General features: G+C 45.2%; 1 protein-coding gene across 7 annotated transcripts in view; it reads right to left on the bottom strand.

The window, feature by feature from the left end:
• lama5 (laminin, alpha 5) overlaps nucleotides 1-24,535 on the bottom strand; it is a 347,871-nt gene that overhangs the window by 265,076 nt on the left and 58,260 nt on the right. For all 7 annotated transcript variants that reach the window (XR_015863095.1, XM_088398876.1, XM_088398835.1 and 4 more), the window contains exons 4-5: nucleotides 17,710-17,828; nucleotides 2,430-2,600 (exon numbers count right to left, since the gene is read on the bottom strand). Coding sequence is in view for 6 of the 7 variants with exons in the window: in XM_088398876.1 (XP_088255002.1) it covers nucleotides 2,430-2,600; nucleotides 17,710-17,828 (290 nt within the window). In the remaining variant the exon portion in view is untranslated. The remainder of the gene's footprint in view (nucleotides 1-2,429; nucleotides 2,601-17,709; nucleotides 17,829-24,535) is intronic.

The raw sequence follows: 24,535 nt of genomic DNA, 5'->3' as shown, positions 1-24,535 counted from the left end.
TGTGGCACTGACGCCCATCATCATGAAATGCTTTGAGCGGCTGGTCATGGAGCACATCAAGTCCGTTCTCCCCCCCACCATTGGCCCTTTCCAGTTTGCGTACCGTGCCAAGCGGTCCTCTGAGGATGCCATCTGCTCTGCCCTCCACTCGGCCCTCACCCACCTGGAGAGAAAGGACTCATATGTGAGGTTGCTGTTTGTGGACTTCAGCTCTGCCTTCAACACCATTGTGCCGCAGCGACTCATCTGCAAACTCAACGAGCTGGGCCTCAGTACCTCCCTCTGCAACTGGATACTGGACTTCCTCTGTCAGAGGCCTCAGGTGGTGCGTGTTGGCGACAAAATCTCCGCCAGCATCACGCTGAGCACGGGGGCCCCCCAGGGCTGCATGCTCAGTCCATTGCTCTTCACCCTGCTGACGCATGACTGCACTGCGACCTACAGCGACAACCGCATAGTGAAGTTTGCTGACGACACGACTCTGGTGGGTCTCATCACGAAGGGCGACGAGACTCGGTACAGGTCGGAAGTTGACCTTCTGACCACGTGGTGCAGGGACAACAACCTCCTGCTGAACGTCAATAAGACCAAGGAAATCATTGTTGACTTCCGGAAGGGTCACACAGCACACCTGCCGCTGATCATCGACGGTGCTGTGGTGGAGAGGGTGAGCTGCACCAAGTTCCTGGGGGTGCACATCAGTGAGGACCTCTCCTGGTCCGCAAACACCCCGTCACTGGCAAAGAAAGCTCAGCGCCGCCTGTACTTCCTGCGGAAGCTCAGGCGTGCATGTGCTCCTCAGGCAGTCCTGTCTACATTCTACCGTGGCACCATTGAGAGCGTCCTCACCAGTTGCATCGCTGTCTGGGGTGGTAACTGCACTGAACAGAACTTGAAGGCCCTGCAGCGCATAGTGAATACGGCTGGTAAGATTATTGGTACTTCGCTCCCCTCCCTGAAGGACATTTACACCTCCCATCTCGCCCGCAAGGCTACCTCGATTGCCAGAGATGTGAGTCACCCGGCTCACTCTTTGTTTGACCTTCTGCCCTCTGGGAAGAGGTACAGGAGCCTGCGCTCCCGCACCACCAGACTCTCCAACAGCTTCTTTCTCCAGGCTGTTAGGGCCCTGAACTCGCTACCCCCTTCTGCGTAGCGTGCGGCACTGTTGCGCTATTTTCGGGTATGTCTGCTGTACGCGCACTTGCTCCTTTTTTTTCTGCTCCTCTTATTTATTTATTTATTGTTGTGTTATTTATTCATTATTCATTCAGCACGCTTTTGTTATACTTGTTTACTTGTTTGTCTGTTGTGTGCCATGTCTTGTCACCGTGGGATAGGGGGGAACGAAATTTTGGTTTCTTTGTGTGTCTTTGGCATGTGGAGAAGCAGCTACATGATGGGATGCAAGCCAGTATACTCTCAATAGAACTCCAGTCAAAGCTCTTCAATGTGAATGTTGGGGTGAAGCAAGGCTACGTCTTGACTCCATTGCTCTTTAACATCCTCCTCTCTGCCATTACATGCTTTTTCCACTGTGGTATGTGATGTGAAGATGGTGTCCAGGTGGAGTACGGCCTCTTCAACATTCAACATTCCAGGACCACACAAAGACATGTGAACTTCAATACGCTGATGACTGCGCTGTGTTAGCTCACACCCCAGACTGTATGCAGCCCTCCCTCAACATCATTTCCGGTCTGTACCAATCTATTGGTCCTCAGGTCTACATTTAAAAAACTGAGGTCATGTCCCAACTCACTTTAAATGGTATGCGTATATGTAATTCTAAATTTGAAAAACGTTATTGAACACAGCTACCTGATGAAACAGTACAAACTGTGGTGTTTATAAGCTAAAGAGCGGTTTTCACATTTTTTGAGAACAGATTTAATTTTTTTTATACTAAAGAGTGGTTTATATACTTTTTGAGAACAGATTTAAGTTGCTATACTAAAGTGTGGCTTATATGTTTTGTTTTACTGGTAATTATTTCCACCTTATTATTTATTTGTATGTTAATGTATTTGTTTTAGAGAATTAAATAAGGACATTTCTGCCTGAAAGTTAAAATCTCTCTGGGTCTCTTTTTCACTAAAAAAAAAAAAAAAATTGGAAAATGTAATTGGTTGGAAGTGTCCACTTATTGAAGTGCACCTGCGTGGTATCCATCTGATACGTCATACTCGTTCTAAAGCAAGTCCAACACAAAGCGGTACCGTGGGTGTTACATGAGCAAAGTGGTCTCATCAATAGTTGACGCACTATGAAACACCTTTTTGTAGACGAGATACTTTGATTTGGAATTTGTGTGACTGCTGCAATGTGTTTGACTCAACAAGTGTGACGTTTAATGAGAGGGATCAAAGTGAGCATGCAGATGCCAAGGTTAGTTTTCTGCGCTAGCTGCTAATGACTGATGTCCCTACCCGGCGTGTGACAGTTGGATCTCGCAAAGCTTTCCCCATCAAATGGCCGAGGAGAGTATTGGTGCGCAGGAAACGCAGACGGATGTTCGTAGCTTTGGTGAAATCACGGAGCACAGGGGAGTAGGAGAAGTTCTTCGCTCCCGGACGCCCGTTCACCAGTGACACTACAATCTGTGAAGTGAATAATAAAAAAAATTAATAAAAGAAACTATGGGGGAAATAAATATGCATTAAAATACAAAATTTAAAACATTTGTTATCTTTAACAACAATTACCATTCAAATACATTGCTATTATGTTGGATTGACGTCATCTGATGGCGCCGCGGATGGCTGCCACGGTGAGTCGCTCTCTGTTTCTTTGTCTTATTTTGTGTGTTTTCTGTGTCTTCTGCTGTCCATCCCGGATCACTTTTACTAGAGAAGCACTGTTAAACATCGGTCAGTCTTCTTCTGGTATTTTCTCTCCTGTTCTCTCTGATTCAGACTGTTTGTCGGAGATTTTAGCCGGAGCGGCGGTGCTATACAAGCTAGCGCGACGGCGGCGACGCGGAAAACGATCCGGAGCCCTCGTAAAGCTGAGGCAGAGAGGGTTCGTTCCATTCTGCCCTATCGTCAATTCATCTGGTGAATGTCCGCTCCCTGGCGAACAAGATGGACGAACTGCTGCTCCTCACTTAAAGGAACACGGACTTCAGCAGATCCGCCGCGCTGTGTTTTGTTGAAACGTGGCTTAGCGAACGAACCCCCCACCACGCCATGGAGTTAGCTGGGTTTCGGCTAACGCGTGCAGATCGCAGCGGGGAGCTCTCCGGAAATCAAAGGGAGGTGGTCTCTGTTTCTACATTAATGAACGTTGGTGTACCGATGTCATGGTGTTGAAAGAGTTTTGCAGCCCTCTCCTAGAAACACTTTTCATAAACTGCCGGCCGTTCTATTCACCACGGGAGTTCTCCTCCATCGTTATGGCGGCTGTTTACATCCCACCACACGCACGTGCGAGTGTAGCCACGCAGATGCTGGCTGACCAGGTGACAGACATGGAGAAACTTCTCCCAAATTCACTAATCATTGTTCTGGGTGATCTTAACAGGGCGAACCTCGCACACGAACTCCCCAGATACAGACAGCACATAACGTGTCCCACCAGAGGGGCACAGACACTGGACCACTGCTACACCGTAATTAAGGATGCATACCACTCTGGCTCGTGCAGCTTTAGGACTCTCAGACCACTGTCTAGTTCCTCTGATCCGTGCCTACAGACAGAAACTAAAAACTTCTAAGCCTGTGGTGAGGACTGTCAGGAAGTGGACAGTGGAGTCAAGGCAGAACCTCCAAGCCTGCTTTGACTGCACCGATTGGAGAGTTTTTGAAGCTGCAAATTCAGACTTGCATGAACTCACTGACACTGTCATATGATACATCAGTTTTTGTGAGGATCTGTGTGTGCAGACTAAGACCTTCTGCACGTACAACGACGACAAACCTTGGTTTACACCGAACCTTAGGAGGCTGCACAAAGTCAAGGAGGAGGCCTCCAGGAGCGGCGACCGGGACCTGTTCAAGAAGACCAGAAACACACTGAACCGAGAGGTCAGGAAAGCCAGGACGTGTTACTGGGAGAGCCTGGAGAGACACCTCTCTACCAATCCTGATCCCTCAACAGTGTGGAAAGGCCTGCAGAGCATCACGGGCTTCAAGAAACGAACCCCCCGTCCTGTGGAGAGCCCAAGGCTCGCTAACCAGCTAAACAGGTTCTACTGCAGGTTTGATCGGTCCTCCCACACAACGGGACCTCCTGCAGCACAATCCACATACTCACCTCCCCCCACAACTGCTCTGTCCACACCTCCATCACCGTGGTCACCGACTCTCTCTCTTGCAGAGGCCGCGCCCGCACTCCAGATTCGCGAGGAGGAAGTGCGCCAGATGTTCCGGAGACAAAAGATCAGGAAGGCACTGGGCCCAGACGGCGTGTCACTTTCCTGCTTGAAAGTCTGCGCTGAGCAGCTGGCGCCCACCTTTGCAAGGATCTTCAATCGTTCCCTGGAGCTGTGTGAGGTGCCCGCGTGCTTCAAGAGCTCCACCATCGTTCCAGTGGCCAAGAAGCCCGCCATCACAGGTCTGAATGACTATAGACCTGTTGCACTGACATCTGTGGTCATGAAATCTTTCGAGACGTTAGTGCTGAACCACCTGAAGGATGTCACGGGCCCCCTGCTGGACCCCCTCCAGTTTGCCTACCGGTCGGTGGAAGATGCGGTCAACATGGGACTGCACTACATCCTGCAACACCTGGACACCCCAGGAAAGTACGCCAGGATCCTGTTTGTGGACTTCAGCTCGGCGTTCAACACCATCGCTCCTGACATCCTCCAACAGAAGCTCATCCAGCTCGCGGTGCCTGCCTCCACCTGTCAGTGGATCACCAGCTTCCTGACCAACAGGAGACAGCGTGTGAGGCTGGGGAGCATCACATCTGACACCCTGACCACCAACACTGGAGCCCCTCAGGGGTGCGTCCTCTCCCTACTGCTCTTCTCCCTCTACACCAACGATTTCTCCGCAAGTGACTTCTGTGAAGCTCCTGAAGTATGCAGACGACACCACTCTCATCGGACTGATCCGGAACGGTGATGAGACTGCGTACAGACAGGAGGTGGAGCGGCTGGTCCACTGTTGCAACCAAAACCACCTGGACCTGAACCCGCTCAAGACCGTGGAGATGACAGTGGACTTCAGGCGAGGCCCTTCACCACTTTCACCCACGGCCACATAGACTCTGTCCGGAAGAAGGCCCAGCAGAGGCTGTACTTCCTGAGACAGCTCAAGAAGTTCAACCTGCCGCGGGAGCTGCTGAAGACCTTCTACACTGCCATCATCCAGTCTGTCCTCTGCACCTCCATCACTGTCTGGTTTGGATCAGCCTCCAAACAAGACAAGCACAGACTGCAACGGACAATAAGGACTGCAGAAAAGATAATTGGAATCAACCTCCCATCTATCCAAGACTTGTACCTGTCCAGGACCAGGAAACATGCAAGTAACATCTCAACAGACCCTTCGCACCCAGGTTGCAGCCTGTTTGAACTACTCCCCTCCGGACGCCGTTATAGAGCTCTATACACAAAAACCAGCAGACACAGAGACAGCTTCTTCCCCCAGGCTGTCGCTCTGATGAACTCACACCACTCTTAGAGTCTCAGAGTCATTACTGTGCAATAACATCCCGCTTTCCACACCTTTTTTGTCTACACTGTTTGTACTATGTGTCCTCTCTGCATCCATTGCAGCCTGGTCTCCTAGAAGAGGGACCCTCCCATCTGTGGTCTTTTCTCAAGGTTTCTCATTTCCCCTAGCTGGAGTTTTGAGTTTTTCCTTGCCCTCTTGGGAGTTTAAGATCAGGGGATGTTTGAGAATATCTTTCGTTCTTCACATGTCCTGAGTGTTGTTGTTAGTCACCTAAATGTTGAACAGAGGCTGTGATTTACCGAAGTCAAATTCCTTGTTTGGCACGCTCAAACATGGCGAATAAAAAACTCTTGAATCTTGAATCTTGATTAATGGATGCTATGCCAAGTTGCTAATGCCATGTTTAACATGTCATTTTCAACAACACCTATTTCGCTCAGGGTGATGGGAGGCACTGGAACCTATCCCAGCTTACTATGGGTGAAAGGCACCTGCGTGAAGCTGGCCCCCCACGCAATATTTAAGGAAAATAGTCTGTTTCGTTTGTGCTTTGTTTGTGCAGCAAAAATTTTCGTTTGTGCAGCTATGGTTTTTTAGTTATGAAAGATTATTTTATAGGTCATCCGGAGTTCACCCAGTCCCCCATCTGCTCCAAATGAACCCAAAATGGTACAGTTCGTTTGTGCTTCGTTTGTGCTGGTTTGTGCAGCAAAAAAATTTGTTTGTGCTGCTTCCGTTTCGTAGATATTACCGTAATTTCCGGACTATAAGCCGCAACTTTTTTGCAAAACTTTTAACCCTGCGGTTTATCGTCAGGTGCGGCTTATATAAGATTTTTTTTCATGATTTTTGTGATGACTTGATCACTTTTATACACTCGTAAAAAGGCTGTGGACCACTGTTGTGGGGTATCTTGAAGAAAAAAACAACAACAAAAATACTATTTTGAAACACTACTCTGACTGCTGCTTATTCTGGCTGTCTTGCTTGTGACTATTATGAGCTTTAGTAGGAATGCACGCTAGGTGACCTGCGTCAAAGGGCTCTCAACCAGGGGTGTCAAACTCATTTCTTTCGCGGGCCGCATTGTAGTCATAGCTTCTTTCGGAGGGCCATTATGACTGTCAACCCAAACAAATGTATGAGCACCTCATATTATATACAGTAAAAGCTACAAAACAAACTGACAAATAACTCGTTTTCAAATCAGACGAGTAAAAACTGGTCAAATATTTTTTAAAAAAGATATTATTAAAAGTGTAGACAATTTGCAATTCTAGTAATGACGCACGAATTTGATGCACAATTTGTCTTCGTGGGCCACATAGAATGATGTGGCGGGCCGTATCTGGCCCCCGGGCCTTGAGTTTGACTCCTGTGCTCTAAACCCTTTCTCTTAGTCTGCCATGTGAACCAGATATTACACAAAGCAGTGGCGCTGTTTGGACCATCTGCATTGTATTAAAACCCAATCAATCAGCATTTAAATTCAATTCTTCTGACATTTTGCTCACCAAAAACAAGTTGCAATGAATGTGAACTTTTAATGCATTTTATTCAGAACGTTACTTTGAACCCTGATTCTTAAATGGTGGCGCGGTGTATTTATGGATTTTTACGGCCTTCAGGGGGCGCTCTAGCAGGAAGCAAGAGCGAGACAGACGAAGAAGAGATAATGTGCAGAAGAAGACGTGCTACTTTGTGTTTTGAACATTTCGTGCATCACGCAGAACACGATCAAGACGGACATTACTGACATTGTACAAAAACCGTCATTATGGGGGACAAAAGAAATGCATATGATGCCGCTTTTAAGCTAAAGGCAGTCGATGTTGATGACATTGTGTTGCGGCACCCTTTTCTTAATTTCGTGGTCCCGTCTACTCTGGAGCTATACGTGTTGCTCGCTAGTTTAATGTAATTTAGCGCTTCGTGCATGAATAAGATTAGCATGAACAGACCCTCATCACACTCGAAGAAATGCATAAAAGCGACGACGAAAGAGAGACTGAGAAAGTGTAAGGCGAAGGATATCTAACGCTATTCCAATCGGACACTGAGGAAGACTTCGATGGTTTCAGTGCACAGGAGGAAGATGAAGACGATGAAGCTCTTTATTTTACTTTTACTAGTATGTTTTTTTAATCAGCCCTGTTAGTGCTGTGTTACCGTGTTGCTGCTGTTTTACCGCCGCGTCTCAGTGACTTTTACCGGTATGTTTTATTTAATCAAACCCTATTAGTGCTGTGTTACTTCCGTGTTGCTGCGGTCTTCCTGCCGCGTCACAGGCAGTGTTTGGAAAGAAATGTTAAGGTATGTTATTAAAACTTTAATATAGCTTTCTGTGTCCAGTCTTTCTTTGTTAATAACTTGCGTGCACACTTCCGTGTTGCTGCGGTACTACTGCTGCGTCACAGGCAATGTTTAGAAAGACATGTTAAGGTATGTTATTCAAACTTTAAAAAGGCTTTCTGTGTACTGTCTTTCTTTGTAAAAAACTCGTATGCACGTGCGGCTTATACTCCGGTGTGGCCCTGCCCTGTCATAACACCCTGATACAGGAAGATATGGCCAGACATGCCATTCGACCTCATCATTTTTTTAACTATAGAGCCAGGCTTCAAAGTTGTATATTCTCCCTTTTGGGTTCAACAGTTCTTATCTTTGTATTCAGCCTTTTCCGGAATCAATTCCATCCACTTGTTAAAAGGAATATGAAGCTGAAATGACCGTTCAGGGCCTGATTCCGAGCTTGCTTCACTGCTAGTTTCAGGATCAGTTTCATCATGACTGAATCCCAGAGCTGACCAGATATTGTGTCTGTTTTTACAAAGGTGTACAGAGCCTTTGCAGACATCTTCTTTTCCAACTGGTCACTCAGATCTGTCCACACAGTAGCGCTTGGAGTGGCTACATTATCATTTTCAAGTATGGCCTCTTTTGATGAGCAGAGAACTGCAACAATTAAATCATTGTCTACCGCTGGTTGTTTGGGCATCTAGTTGAAGGACAAATAAATATAATCAGGATTCATTGCTTGAATAATTAAAATTACACATGCGTGTTCATTATAATTGCTATGCATGGATGGAAAAATGATGCAAAGGAAAAAATATTTTGACATCAAAATGTATCAAGCATGCTTTCTTTAGAAATTTAGTTTTCTTGGTCTGTGCAAATTACACACGTCTAATAAGACAATGTTAGCGAACTAGCTATTCAGACTACCTGGGGTGTTTTTAATTCTATATTGTATGAACTCGTTTTTTTATTTTACACATTTTACTTACATTGGTCGAGGGTCACTTCCCAGAAAAAGACGCTTTCTGTCACTCGCTGTTATTAAATCTTTGGAGATAGTTGTGCATTTGTCGCTTGAAAAAGTTGCACGTCTTTGTTTTTCGCCACCCTGTTGCGATATGTCTTACCGGCCTGCAGAGGTCACTTTGCATGGTAATTAGTTGGATAATACATGTGTATGAATTGAGGAGTTATCATGATGTCAAGTGAAAAATTGTTAGAATAAAATACATGACAGGGGGTTAATGAAGATGCATGATTTTAATAACGAAAAATTGCAATGGCACAAACAAATGGTTAATTAACGATCCATGGAGCAAGGATTTGACATCTCTAGAAAATAAATTAATATTAAATAAATGATAAATTGAATGATTCACTGAGCGCAAACTAATTCTTTTGCGGCACAAACAATCGGTACCATTTTGGGTCCATTTGGAGTTAAATGGGGGCTGATCCATTTGGAAGTAAATAGGGGGCAGGGCTACGTGACATCATTGGTATAAAATAAATGTGTAATATCTACGAAACCGTAGCAGCACAAACAAAACTTTCTGCAGCACAAACCAGCAGAAACGAAGCACAGAACTGTACCATTTTGGGTCCATTTGGAGGAAAATGGGGGGCCAGCTTCACGGTTACGTCATCGCTATGAATGAAATGTGTAATATCTACGAAACTGAAGCAGCACAAACGATTTTTTTTTGCTGCACAAACCAGCACAAACGAAGCACAAACAAACGGTACCATTTTGGGTCCATTTGGAGGAAAATGGGGGGCTGGGTGACGTCATCGCTAGAAAATAAATGTGTAATATCTACGAAACCGAAGCAGCACAAACGAAGATTTTTGCTGCATGAACCAGCACAAACGAAGCACAAACGAACGGTACAATTTTGGGTCCATTTGGAGGAAAATGGGGGGCCAGCTTCACGGTGACCTCATCGCTATGAATGAAATGTGTAATATCTACGAAACCGAAGCAGCACAAATGAAAATTTTTGCTGCACAAACGAAGCACAAACAAACGGTACCATTTTGGGTCCATTTGGAGGAAAATAGGGGGCTGGGTGACGTCATCACTAGAACATAAATGTGTAATATCTACGAAACGGAAGCAGCACAAACGAAAATTTTTGCTGCACAAACCAGCACAAACGAAGCACAAACAAACTATACCATTTTGGGTTCATTTGGAGCAGATGGGAGGCTGGGTGAACTCTGGATGACCTATAAAATAATCTTTCATAACTAAAAAACCATAGCAGCACAAACAAAAATGTTTGCTGCACAAATCAGCACAAACGAAGCACAAACGAAGCACAAACAAAACAGACTATTTTCCTTAAATTTTGCGTGGGGTTGGGGGCCAGCTTCACGCAGGTGTGAAAGGCGGACCACAGTGATCCCTTGCCACTTCGCACTTCACCTATTGCAAACTGGGTGCGTTGCGGGTTTTTATGAAAACAAATACTGCGGATATATTTGGTGCATCGCGGCTTTTTGCAGCGTCACTTGGAGTGCGAGGCTTTGTCTGCCCATATGACGTTACAGCACACTATTGGCCGGTTGAGAAGACGAGACCAATGGGAACATATTGATCTGTATCCTTGCCGCTGATTGGCTTACAACTGTAAGAGCAGTTCTGACCACACTTTATATCAGCCTCCCGCTACGTATTCACTCTTCCACTTCGTTTGCATCAGCAGAATCAGCAGCATTTCTGATTTGCACTTTGTTATGTCACGAACGGGGCAGGATAGCCAAATGCAACACAGGTTTACACAAACATTAAAGGAGACAAGGAGGGATGGAATGTTGGCAGAGCAGGACAACAAGGCAAGCTGACGAGCCGATCAGCGAGCGAGCGGTGTGCGTCATCAAAGCAGAAGCGCATAGCAAGCTCTTTCAAGCTTTTTCAAGGTGTCCCTGATGGTCAAGTGGTTAATACGTGGCGCTTTCACCGTCCGCGGCCTGGGTTTGATTCCCCGTCAGGGAACCATAAGTCAGTCGATTGTAATTTGGCAAAGAATATTGTTTTTGAATAAAAAACAATAACCATCCCCCTCAGTTGCACAAGCACTCCTCTTTACTGTTCACAAGTACAATCACAAGTACAAGTCATCTTCATTCATAAGCACATCAGTCTTTCCTTGTTAAAACACAGCAGCAAAATGTGTTCCGTCAACTTTTCGTGTCTTAATAGACATTGATGGTATTTATTTACATATTGAAACACAATATTCCACCTCCTCCAATGTTACACGTGAATGCACATACAGAGAGACACTTTATTCATTTTGATCAGGCTACATGAAGCAAAATATAAAGGTGAATGTAATTCTCATTGATGGAATAAATTACTCCTTTTGACCAGCAGAGGGGTTTGTGTGCACATGAAGCCTCGAGAAATGAACCTACCGTATTTGCCGGTGTATTGGTCGACCTTTTTCGATCCAAAATCGACCGAAAAAAATCGACCTCGACTTGGAGCTATTTCCGGCCTCCCGGTGGTGCCGGGCGGCGTGCGTGAGCTCGCCGGCCGCTGGAAGTCGAATGAGGCTCCGCGATCTCCGCTGCGGTGCTTAAATACAGCCGATCTGCTCAGCTGGAGCTATTTCTGGCCACTGCGCATGCGCCCGGCCTCCCGGAATTTGAACACATTTCGTCAATAAATTTCGCATATTTCTGATTGAATTTTGAAGTTTAATATAATGCAACAATTGAGCTCGACTTATACAAAGGATATATCATAAAATCGTAAATTTCCGTCGAATTTTAGGGGGTCGACTTATACACCGAGTCGACTTATACACCGGCAAATACGGTATTTGCAAACCATTTGGTGGGAAAGCCTCAAACACCAAGGAAGCCTCATGTGCCCATCACTACTCAACAGCGAATGAGGAAACAGGCATTGAGCTACACGGTGTATCACGCAAACGGGAAGCAGGTGGCATTGCAGAACCAAGTGGCAGTGTATTGAGGCAGATGAACCACTGCACACTGACAAGCTTCCAGCGTTTAAATACATGCCCTAATCAGTCAGTAAGAAGGGCACGGGTGGCAGCGATCAGCACTGATTCGTGTGTGCAGCTCCGTATTGGATATGTGCTGGTCCGGGGGGCGCGTCAGCTGGCCAGCACAGAGAGAATAGAGTGGAGCCATGACACGTTTACACTTTGAAATGTTTAATAAGTGTTTTAGAATACAATAAAGTGTTTCAAACTAAAATTATAAGAGTCTTGTGCGGATGCCCTCTCGTTGGTTTCCGGGGGCGCATCAGCCAGTCAGCAGGCTGAGAGCAGAGCGAAGCCGTGATATGTTTACACTTTAAAATGTTTAAAAGGGTTTTCAAAATATAATAAAGTGTTTAAAAATAAAATTATAAAAGTTTTGTGTGGATGCCCTCGCGCTGGTCCGCGGAGCCATGGCACATTTACACTTTAAAAAGTTTAAAAACGGTTTAAAAATACAATAAAGTGTTTAAAAATAAAATTATAAAAGTCTTGTGTGGATGCTCTCGCGCTGGGCCGCAGGGGGGCGTCAGCCGGCCAGCACAGCAAGAGCAAAGCGGCCATGACACGTTTACACTTTAAAATGTTTATCAAAGTGTTTGAATATACAATAAAGTGTTTAAAATACATTAAAGTGTGTAAAGATAAAATTATAAAAGTCTTGTGTGAATGCCCTTGTGCTGGCCTGTGGGTGCACGTCAGCCAGCCAGCACGACGAGAGCAGAGTGGAGCTGTGACACGTTTATGGTAGTTTTTTGGTGACTTTTTATTAGTGAAGCCCTAAAGAATGTTTCTAAAAGTCAGTTTAACTTTAAAAAGTTTTTTAAAGTGTTTCAAAATACAATAAAGTGTCTAATAATACAGTAAAGTGTTTAAAGCTGTGACACGTTTATGGTAGTTTTTTTGTGACTTTGTATCAGTGAAGCCCTATAGAATGTTTCTAAAAGTCAGTTTAACTTTAAAATGTTTAAAAAATGTTTAAAAATACAATAAAGTGTCTAATAATACAGGAAAGTGTTTAAAAATAAAATTATAAAAGTCTTGTGCGGATATCGTAAAAATATTGACTCTACATCACCTATCTTGGAACCAATTATCAGCAATAAATGAGGGATCACTGTGCACGCTGAACTGGTCATGTTTGACAATGCCAGTATGATTTATATTTTTTATAAATGTTTTAAAAAGTGGTGGCACGGTGGGGCACTGCTTAGCACGCCTGCCTCACAGTTCTGAGGTGCAGGGTTTGATCCCGACTCTGGCCTTCCTGTGCGGTTTGCACGTTCACTCTTGCATGTCCTGCGTGGGTTTCTTACGAGTCCTCTCTTTTCCTCATACTCCAAAAACATGCATGATAGGCTGATTGACCACTCCAAAATTGTCCACAGACGTGACTGTGAACGATTGTTTGTTTGTATGCCCTGCGATTGGCTGGCGACCAGTTCAGGGTGTACCCCACCTACCGCCCTAAGACAGCTAGAATAGGCTACAGCGGGCCTGCAACCCTAGGAGGATGAGCGGTTCAGGAAATCAATGTTTTTAAAAAGTGAAAAAATAATTACAGATTTAAAAAAAATAATAATTAGACTCCATTAGACTCATGTCGGTTCGTCTGGATTTCTTCAAGTCTGTTTTGCTCCCTGTTCGCGCTCACAGGCTACTGTCCAAACTGATTCCCGTTGCCGACCTTGCCTGCCTGCCTGTTTGATTGACCTGTTCATGAACTCCGCCCGACCTGACCTATTGCCTGCTCCTGACCACGAGTCAGCCTTGCTCCTTGGCTGCCTGCTTGACCGAGCAACTACGAACTCTGGCCTGACCACCCGCCTGTCCGCGACTATGTATTGCCTCGGCCGTCGGACACGGCGACACCTGCTTGCCTGTCTGCCTGCTCTTATCCCTCAAGCTTCCAGTCGAGCCCCGGCACCTGTCTGTCATCCGCTGCTGCAACGCTGCTTCCTCGCTACACCTGCTCTGCGTTTCAGTCTCCCACTTCTCCTTTCTCCTTATCCAATGAACAAAAATCATACTGGACATGGTTGTCCTGCCCTGTTCGTTACAGGGGCACACGAAAAAGAAAAAAAAGCCAATGATGAAAAGAATGAGTTGGTGGTAAGTGCTGTATCTGTTATGTAGGTAGTGCTTCCAGGCTTCCATTAAACAGCAAACCTGCTAACAAGTTGAGACAAAACAACATACCGTAAGTCTGTTAAAATTTGCTTACAAAGAACAGTTACATTATATGCCATTATTAGCCTTTTTTCAAGAATTTATTTATAAAAATTATCAAATCTTAATTCGAAAGCTTAAGTGTGAAGTAAACTTAACCAACCATATTTTAACAGCTAAGTCTATTTTAAGCATTTTTTTTTAAATGCAAACCCACCCAGGTTCTTAATTAGACTCATACCAACACGCTTCAAAACTAAAATGCTTATGTTCCGCAATCTCCAGTAACCTTCGGGATGACGTAATTTCAAGTATGCCAAATGCATTGTTGATTGCCCCGTTCATTGCTCTTAGCCACTGTTATCATGTTATTTGGCGCAATACCTCGGAACGGTGTGGCGATGCATTGCTCACATTTAGGCCAACAGTTGTTTGAGTGGCAAATAGATAAGAATAAGCACGTAAATTGATCTTTTTAGTCCTCACACAGGAAAACAGATTTCATGCCAGTGTTTAGTCTTATTTGCTTTTCTTACAAGCACTTCGAAGATCTCAGACATCAGAAGATTCTCAACAGTTTGTCATCATAAGGGGATTGCAAAAAAGTACCGTAATTTCCGGACTATAAGTCGCGTTTTTTTTCATAGTTTGGGTGGGGGGGCGACTTATACTCAGGAGCGACTTATATATGTTTTTTTTCACAAATTTTTACTTGATCATTAAGACATCAATTACAAGTATAGTTGACCACTTCCCATGTTATTTTTAGTATAGTTGATCACTTCACATGCTTTTATATCTTTATCTTGAACATATTCAAAACGTAAAAAAATAGAGAAAACATCAAATAAAGCAATTAACACTTTAAAGCACCATATCCAAGTCCACTGTCTGCTGTATGTACACTTGCTCCATTTTTGCTCCTCTAATATTTATTATTATTATTTATTATTATTTGTTTATTTATCATTTATTCAACACTCTTATTTATTCATTGTTTGTGCCTTCTTGGTTTTTTTTTGTGTTGCTTGTATGCATATGTGTACTATCTCACCGAGGGATAGTGGAAACGTAATTTCAATCTCTTTGTGTGTCTTAGTATATAAAAAAAAAAATTGACAATAAAGCAGACTTTGACTTTGATAAAACAACCAAAAAAAATTATATTTTCAGACGAAACTGGATGAGGGCGCTCTAAATTTCACCGTTGGCCATGACTCATCAACTGGGTGGGCTTAAGAAAAATGGCACCAAAAAGAAACTCATATTTTGCAGGTTACAAACTTCAAGTTGTAAAATATGCAGCTGAAAACAGTAATCGAGCAGCAGAAAGAAAGTTTGGAGAACCGTGATGTACCAATGGATTACTATTTCAAGTGACGTCAGTAGCGCGGCGCGGCGGTTGTTTACATACAAACGTGCCCACATAAGGACTACCGGCATCATTAGCGGTGATCATTTCTAAGTGACACGGAGGACAAAGAGTTTGAAGGAATTAAGGATTTGGAGTGACATAGAAGGTTTGAAAAACTATTGTGGCTTTTACGCACGCCCGGTCCTACTCTACTGAGTCGGGGGCCGGCGCTCGGCCGAGTGGCTGTCCGCGAACGGTGCGCGGGGCTCGGACATGGCCATTACGCACGCCCGGTCTGTCTGGAAGTCCACGCCGCCACATGCTTGGAAGTTTGTTTTGTTTAATAAAGAGCCGTTTAGCAAACCCACGTCTATCCTTTTACTTTGTTAACGCTACAATATAGTTATATACTAGATCTGTGGAATAAAGACGAGGCTGACGTCAGGGCGCACGCGCGGCGATGTTGACAAAGGACGAGGAATTTGATCGATAGATTTAATGGAATTAAAGTGCACGGATGGTTTGATAATATTATTGGCTTGTATTATAGTTATTTGAAATATAGTTTATCTATTGTTATATGAGCCTGTGGAATATTTTGAAGTGCAAGCGCCCTCAGCCGCGCGCACCCATTGTTGACAAAGAACGATCGATGGATTTAATGAATTGGAGTGACACCGATGGTTTTATAAACATGTTATTCATGTAATAGTTGTCCTTAATCACTCTATATGTTACGTCAGGCCCGTTCTCAGCTCTTTGTTTGTGTTTGTCACGTTAGCATACCTATCGTTTAGTCTGTTGTTGCTATCGTTTAGCCTGTTGTTGCTCGTTCATGACTGTTTTTGGTGTGGGATTTTGTCGAATAAATTGCCCCCAAAATGCGACTTATACTCCGGAGCGACTTATATATTTTTTTTTTCACTTTTTGGGGCATTTTATGGCTGGTGCGACTTATACTCCGGAGCAACTTATAGTCCGGAAAATACGGTAGGTTCGATTATCATCACTTTTGAAATATGTGTAGTGTTACTGCTACTACATGGCAAATGGACTTCTCATTGTTACATAAGCTTCATTATTATCTAAAAAATATATACTGTTTTACGCAGTGTGAAAGCACCCCATCCTTATTGTTTGTGTGTGGCTTCCACAAATTCCCCTGGTCGACAAATGTATTAGTTGCACATTTATCATCTGATCAACAATTAATGTGCACGTTGAAGGGCATCTTACTGGGCCTGAGGGGACGAATGGTCCACAATGTGAAAATGTTTAAGATGCAAATCATGCCAGCCTTGGTTGGTTGTACCTTCCTTTGGGGTTACATGGCAATGTGGCGGCCCCAACTCTTACCTTAGCGGTTAGTGCTCTGTGCTTCCAAGCGGGTTAAATCTCCAAGTTGGGTGAAGCTTTTTTTCCACAATGACTCGGACTTGCACGAATGTAATTGGCGCACATTTGCTGGGAAACATCTATTTCCAGCCACCAAAGGCTCACAAAGGTGTATATGCCCTTGTTAGACCCAGTCCTACCAGCACAATGTCTACCAAAATATCAAAAGAAAGAAAACCCATGCACACAGACTGCGTTCTGCGCTAGAGTTACGCTTGGAACAAAAGTAGGGATCTTAAATCTTCAAGAGTGAGTTACATGCTATACATGTCATATTTCGTTTTCATACTTATTTGTGTTTGCAAATTTGTTACCAATACATTTTAAGATGGCGTGACAGGCGAAGGAACACCAGGCAGGAATCAAGATCATGGTAACCTTAACCATCAAGGTATAAATAGACAAATACATGAAGTGAGGGAGCCAGGAGAGACAAAGCGATGAAGAGTGTGCATTTTTACATTTATAGTATATCCTGAGATAAAAAGTTGAATAAAGTGATATTAATATCTTATTATTTAATGGTTTCAGATACTGCAATTGCAAAAAATAATGAAATAATGAGCCAACAATTTAATAATTTATTACGTTACTGGCCAAAAGTTACTACGTTGTAGGTTCAGGGACTTATTGTGTTATTGCTGAGAATTACTTTATGGGCCTCTTACATTCTTAAAAAGGACAAGTTGCTTGCATTTTAGGCAGTTATTAATTGGCTGTTAATACATTGTGGACTTTAGAGGTCCCGCTCACTAAGTATGAAAATTGTGCGCCGCTGACCTTTTGACTTGGAGGAAGTCTTTTGCTAGAATAACGTTTAATGATGTCAATAAATGGATAAGTACGTTACCTCTCCATTTTCCAAAGGAACGATTCGGGAATATTCGGTGCTGCAAATTATGTCGTTGTCGTTGTAGATCCTTTCGATGGTTTGCTGTCCGAAGCGCTCGATGCAGTCTCGCTTGGTGGCTACGCACACACGCACACATGCACACACGCACACACGCACACACACAGAATAACATTGATTTGAATCGTTGACGTCTTTGTTCATCCCACAAGTCCCTAAACGTCCCTGCCCATTTCTAAATGCCACAATGACATTGTTTACTCCATTTACTTACTGATTATTTACTTAAGATTCAGATGTACAATTTTAAAATTAAACAATATGTAAACTAATGAAGCTAATGAATGGTTGTCTGCCACGTCACCCAATCCCTTCCAGCTTCAGGATTTTGGCTAGACCACTGTATACCAGATATTTTGAATAATGTTTTTCCTTTGGAGAATTGTGTTTGATCTTTTATCTATTTGGTAGTTTTTCTTATTTTCATTAGGTTTAAGAAGATTATTAAAATTGATTTGCAGTACAGTTAAACCTCTACATACGAATTTAATTCGTTCCAGGACCTACTTCATATAATGAAATACAGTCAAACCTCTACATATAATTGCTTAAACATATGAATTTTTCAACATACCATGTGAAATTTGATCAATTATTTGACTCAACATCCGAAATAATTCCCAACATACGACATCATCATGGATAGCCCGCTAGACAGCGGCACGTCAGATAGCGTCCCAAGAAGGCAAACACAAATGGTAGAAGTGGTCAAAAAATTAAGAAGTTGATGTTTTCCTTACAATTAAAACATTAAATTATAACAAAATATGAGCGGGGAGTGCATGTGAGTGATCTTGCAAATCAATATGGTCGAAACATGTCAACAATTTCGACGGTCAAGCAACGACGATTAAGCAGAAGGAAGCCCTCAATGCGGTCAAGCCATCCAAGGGATCACCATCATCTCTAAACGTCACTGCCCTACCCTGGAAGTGATGGAAATCTAGAAACGGGCCAAGTGATGGTGAGGAGGAGGAAAGTGAAGCAAAGAAAAGAAAGCCTGAATTGAGTGGAAGTGAGGGTCAAGATGAGCTAAGTTAGTTTTAAGTTAAAGCTAAGTTAACTTTAAGTTAACGTTATGTGAGTTGGATAAAAAGCCAACTCAGCTCAGTGGCCTAGTAGTAGAGTGTCCGCCCTAAGACTGGAAGATTGTGGGTTCAAACCCCGGCCGGATCATACCAAAGACTATAAAAATGGGACCCATTGCCTCTCTGCTTGGCACTCAGCATTGAGGGTTGGAATTGGGGGGTTAGATCACCAAATGACTCCCGAGCGCGGCACCGCTGCTGCTCACTGCTCCCCTCTCCCCCAGGGGATGGATCAAAATCACATGGGGATGGGTTAAATGCAGAGGACAAATTTCACCACACCCAGATGTGTGTGTGAGATGATGATCATAGGGACTTTAACTTTAACTTTTAAAAACTGAAAAATAGATAGTTAAGCTAAGTTAGTTTGGAGTTCACATACTGTAAGTTACAGAACGTAAATATCGCTGTGTCTTTGAGGTACAGTAATAATAAAACCCCTTTTTATTTTTAAAAACTGAAAAAAGATAGATAGATAGATAGATAGATAGATAGATAGATAGATAGATAGATAGATAGATAGATAGATAGATAGATAGATAGATAGATAGATAGATAGATAGATAGATAAAGCTAAGTTAGTTTGGAGTTCACATACTGTAAGTTACAGAACGTAAATATCGCTGTGTCTCTGAGGTACAGTAATAATAAAACCCCTTTTTATTGATTATGTCTTTGTAATTTATTTATTTTTACATCTGATATATCCATCCATCCATCCATCCATCCATCCATCCATCCATCCATCCATCCATCCATCCATCCATCTTCTACCGCTTATCCGGGGTCGGGTCGCGGGGGCAGCAGCTTTAGGAGGGACTCCCAGATTTCCCTCTCCCCAGCCACTTCATCCAGGTCATCCCAGGGGAACCCAAGGCGTACCCAGCGCGTCCTGGGTCATCCACGGCGTCTCCTGCCGGTGGGACATGCCCGGAACATGCCGCCGATGGAAGATGGCGCCGCGGATGGCCGCCACGTTGACTTGCTCTCTGCTACTTTGTCTTATTTTCTGTGTTTTCTGCATCTTCTGCTGCCCATCCCGGATCACTTTTACCAGAGAAGAACTGTTAAACATCGGACAGTCTTCTCCTGGTACTTTCTCTCCAGTTTTCTCTGACCCAGACTGTTTGACGGAGATTTTAGCCAGAGCGGCGGTGCTATACAAGCGAGCATTCCGAAGATGGCGGCGTGGCAAGCGCGCCAGAGCCCTCGTGAAGCTGAGGCAGAGAGGGTTTCGTTGTCCCCTACCATTATCAGGGAGGAGAATGGCACTTGTGAAAAAGCAGAGTAAAGTAGCAGGGGAATATATATATATATATATATATATATATATATATATATATATATATATATATATATATATATATATATATATATATATGCCGCCGGGAATGCTCGCGAGTCGCCGAGGCTAACGTTTCCTGGCCAGCTGGGCGGACGCTCCCCCCCATATATAAAAAAATAATTTTCTCAACGGATTCACACGATTCACGAAAATACTTTCGACAGAAGAAAACACGGAAATCCGCGGATCCACGGAAAATTCTCATCCCTGATCAATTCATTTGGCAAATGTCTGCTCCCTGGCGAACAAGATGGACGAACTGCTGCTTCTCATCCCACGGAACCCAGACGTTAGCGGTTCCGCCGCCCTGTGCTTCACTGACTCCTGGCTCTCCGAACTCGTCCCCGACCAGGCCATGCAGCTACCTGGATTTAAGCTAATCCGCGCCGATCGCAACATGGAACTCTCGAGAAAAGTAAAGGGAGGTGGTCTATGTTTCTATTTTAATGAAAGTTGGTGTACTGATGTCACGGTGTTGAAAGAGTCTTGCAGCCCTCTCCGAGAAACACATTTCATAAACTGCCGGCCGTTTACGGGAGTTCTCCTCGATCATCATGGCAGCTGTTTACATTCCACTAGACGCACGTGCAATCGAAGTCACGCAGCTGCTGGGTGATCAGGTAACAGACATAAAGAAAATATAACCAAACTCACTAATCATTGTTCTGGGTGATTTTAACAGTGCAAACCTCGCACACAAACTCCCCAAATACTGACAGCACATAACGTGTCCCACCAGAGGGGCACAGACACTGGACCACTGTCACACCGTAATAAAGGATGCATACCGCTCTGTGCCTCGTGGAGCTTTAGGACTCTCAGACCACTGTCTAGTTAATCTTGTCCCATCCTACAGGGAGAAATTAAAAACTTCTAAGCCTGTGGTGAGGACTGTGATGAAGTGGACAGTGGAGTCAAAGCAGGACCTCCAAGCCTGCTTTGACCGCACCAATTGGGGAGTTTTGGAAGCTGCAACTTCAGACCTGCATGAACTCACCGACACTGTCACATCATACTTCAGTTTTTGGGAGGATTTTTGTGTGCGCAGACTAAGACCTTCTGCGCGTACAACAACGACAAACTTTGGTTTACACCAAACCTCAGGATGCTGCGCAAAGCCAAAGAGGAGGCCTACAGGAGTGGTGACCGGAACCTGTTCAAGCAGACCAGGAACACACTGAATCGGGATATCAGGAAAGCCAAGAAGTGTTACAGGCACAGCCTGGAGAGGCACCTCTCTGCCAATCCTGATCCCTCAACAGTGTGGAAAGGTCTGCAGAGCATCACGGGTTTCAGAAACCCGTCCTGTGGAGAACCCAAGGCTTGCAAACCAGCTAAACAGGTTCTACTGCAGGTTTGAACAGTCCACCCACACAAGACGACTTCCTGCAGTACAATCAACATACACACCTCCCCCCACAACCCCTCTGACCACACCTCCATCATCGTTATCACCTACTATCTCTCTTACAGAAACCGCGCCCGCACTTCAGATCTGCGAGGAGGAGGTGTGTCAAATGTTTCGGAGACAAAAGGTCAGGAAGGCACCGGGCCCAGACGGCGTGTCCTCCTCCTGCTTGAAAGTCTGAGCTGAACAACTGGCACCCACCTTTGCACGGATCTTCAACTATTCTCTGGAGCTGTGTAAGTTGCCCTCGTGCTTCAAGAGCTCCATCATCGTACCGGTGGCCAAGAAGCCCGCCATCACAGGTTTGAATGACTATAGACCTGTCGCCCGGACATCTGTGGTCATGAAATCTTTTGATAGGTTAGTGTTGAACCACCTGAAGGACATCACGGGCCCCCTGCTCGACCCCCTGCAGATTGCCTACTGGGCAAACAGGACGGTGGACAATGCGGTCAACATGGGACTGCAATACATCCTGCACCACCTGGACACCCCAGGGATGTACGCCAGGATCCTGTTTGTGGACTTCAGCTCAGCGTTCAACACCATCGCTCCTGACATCCTCCAACAGAAGCTCATCCATTTCGCGGTGCCTGCTTCCACCCGTCAGTGGATCACCAGCTTCCTGACCAACAGGAGACAACGTGTGAGGCTGGGGACCATCACATTCGACACGTGGACCACTAATACTGGCGCCACCCAGGGTTGCATCCTCTCCCCACTGCTCTTCTCTCTCTCCACAAACGATTGCTCCTCAGGCGACTCTTCTGTGAAGCTCCTGAAGTATGCAGACGACACCACTCTCATCGGACTGATCCGGGACGGTGATGAGACTGCGGACAGACAGGAGGTGGAGCGGCTCATCCACTGGAGCAGCCAAAAACAACCTGGAGCTGAACCCGCTCAAGACTGTGGAGATAACATTGGACTTCAGGCGAGACCCATCCATCCATCCATCTTCTTCCGCTTATCCGGGGTCGGGTCGCGGGGGCAGCAGCTTTAGGAGGGACTCCCAGACTTCCCTCTCCCCAGCCACTTCATCCAGCTCATCCCGGGGGATCCCAAGGCGTTCCCAGGCCAGCTGAGAGACATAATCTCTCCAGCGCGTCCTGGGTCGTCCCCGGGGTCTCCTACCGGTGGGACATGCCCGGAACACCTCCCCAGGGAGGCGTCCAGGAGGCATCCTGATAAGATGCCCGAGCCACCTCATCTGGCTCCTCTCAACGTGGAGGAGTAGCGACTCTACTCCGAGTCTCTCCCGGATGAACGAGCTTCTCACGCTATCTCTAAGGGAGAGCCCGGACATCCTGCGGAGAAAACTTATTTCGGCCGCTTGTATCCGGGATCTCGTTCTTTCGGTCACGACCCATAGCTCGTGACCATAGGTGAGGGTAGGAGCGTAAATTGACCGGTAAATTGAGAGCTTTGCCTTTTGGCTCAGCTCTCTCTTCACCACAACGGACCGGTACAGGGTCCACATTACTGCCGACGCTGCACCGATCCACCTGTCGATCTCGCGCTCCATCCTCCCCTCACTCGTGAACAAGACTCCAAGATACTTGAACTCCTCCACTTGGGGCAGGATCTCATCCCCGATCCGGAGAGGGCATTCCACCCTTTTCCGATCGAGGACCATGGACTCGGATTTGGAGGTGCTGACCCTCATCCCGACTGCTTCACACTTGGCTGCAAACTGTTCCAGCGAGAGCTGGAGATCACGGCCTGAAGAAGCCAACAGCACCACGTCATCTGCAAAAAGCAGAGACGCGATGCTGAGGTCCCCAAACCGGACCCCCTCAACGCCTCGGCTGCGCCTAGAAATTCTATCCATAAAAATTATGAACAGAATTGGTGACAAAGGGCAGCCTTGGCGGAGTCCAACCCTCACTGGGAACGAATCCGACTTACTGCCGGAAATGCGGACCAGACTCTGGCATCGGTGATACATCTGTGTCACATCTACGGTTATCACACTATTCTGTTCTAGCTAGCGGCCGCGTCCCTCTAGGAGGGACAACCTCTCTAAGAGAAGGGTGCAGTTGGTGCACGAAGCCGTACAAACCTCTTGATCCGCAGCCATATTTACGTGTCCAATGATTGACGATCGAGAGCTGAACAGTGACGTGGTCAAAATAGCAGGGATTGACGGTCCGCAACTTTCAACAAAAGTAAACTCCCAAAAGTGGAGTAAAAAAACGTAAAAAGAAGGGAAAAACTCAAACCCCGTCACCAGATTAGACCACGAATAGGTAATGTGAAATGTGACTGCATCTCAACCAAAACCCCGAGTTTTCTGACCCGACACGTGGTTTCAGGAGGCGACGAGTGAATGAATCAGAGTGGAGTAAAAAACTAGAAAAGAATATACAAATGTAGGAATGTAGAGCGTCTATCTAGTGACGCTGTGGCGCTGTACGTGACGGTCTACGTGGCAAAAAAGGAGCGCTCTCCAGCACTTCCTCCAAGGACTCCAAAAAGGGTGGGCACTTTGAGCTGCCATTTGGTGCACAGACACAAACAACAGTCAGGACCCGTCCCCCAACCCGAAGGCAAAGGGAGGCTACTGTTAGGGTTTTCCAGGTTATCTTTATCATAGGATTATGTTGGAATGCAACAGGTAATAAATACCGTACCTTGTCCTCCTTATCACAAGGTCGTAAAACATCCCCTGAGATGTTTAGACTAGAGGACAAGGGCTTTCTATTCAGCCCACTCATACCCCCACTCTGTTTCTCTTAATAAATATCCTCTTGCAGGAAGGAGAGTTCAGACCTCCATTCGAACATCGCTGCATGCACAGCGACTCTCCACCTGCAGGTGTCTAGAAGGACTTACTTGTCTCCCGTGTGGTTCTTGCAAAATAAGTTGGAGTGAGCAAATCTCTAACAGCTACCCTCTCGTTGACCGGGGTGAACCGCAATGTGC

This window comes from Syngnathus floridae, chromosome 2 (genome assembly GCF_059516105.1).
Source record: "Syngnathus floridae isolate MCC-2025c chromosome 2, RoL_Sflo_1.0, whole genome shotgun sequence".
NCBI classification, from domain to species: domain Eukaryota; kingdom Metazoa; phylum Chordata; class Actinopteri; order Syngnathiformes; family Syngnathidae; genus Syngnathus; species Syngnathus floridae.
This window is presented reverse-complemented; position numbering and strand designations above follow the sequence as displayed.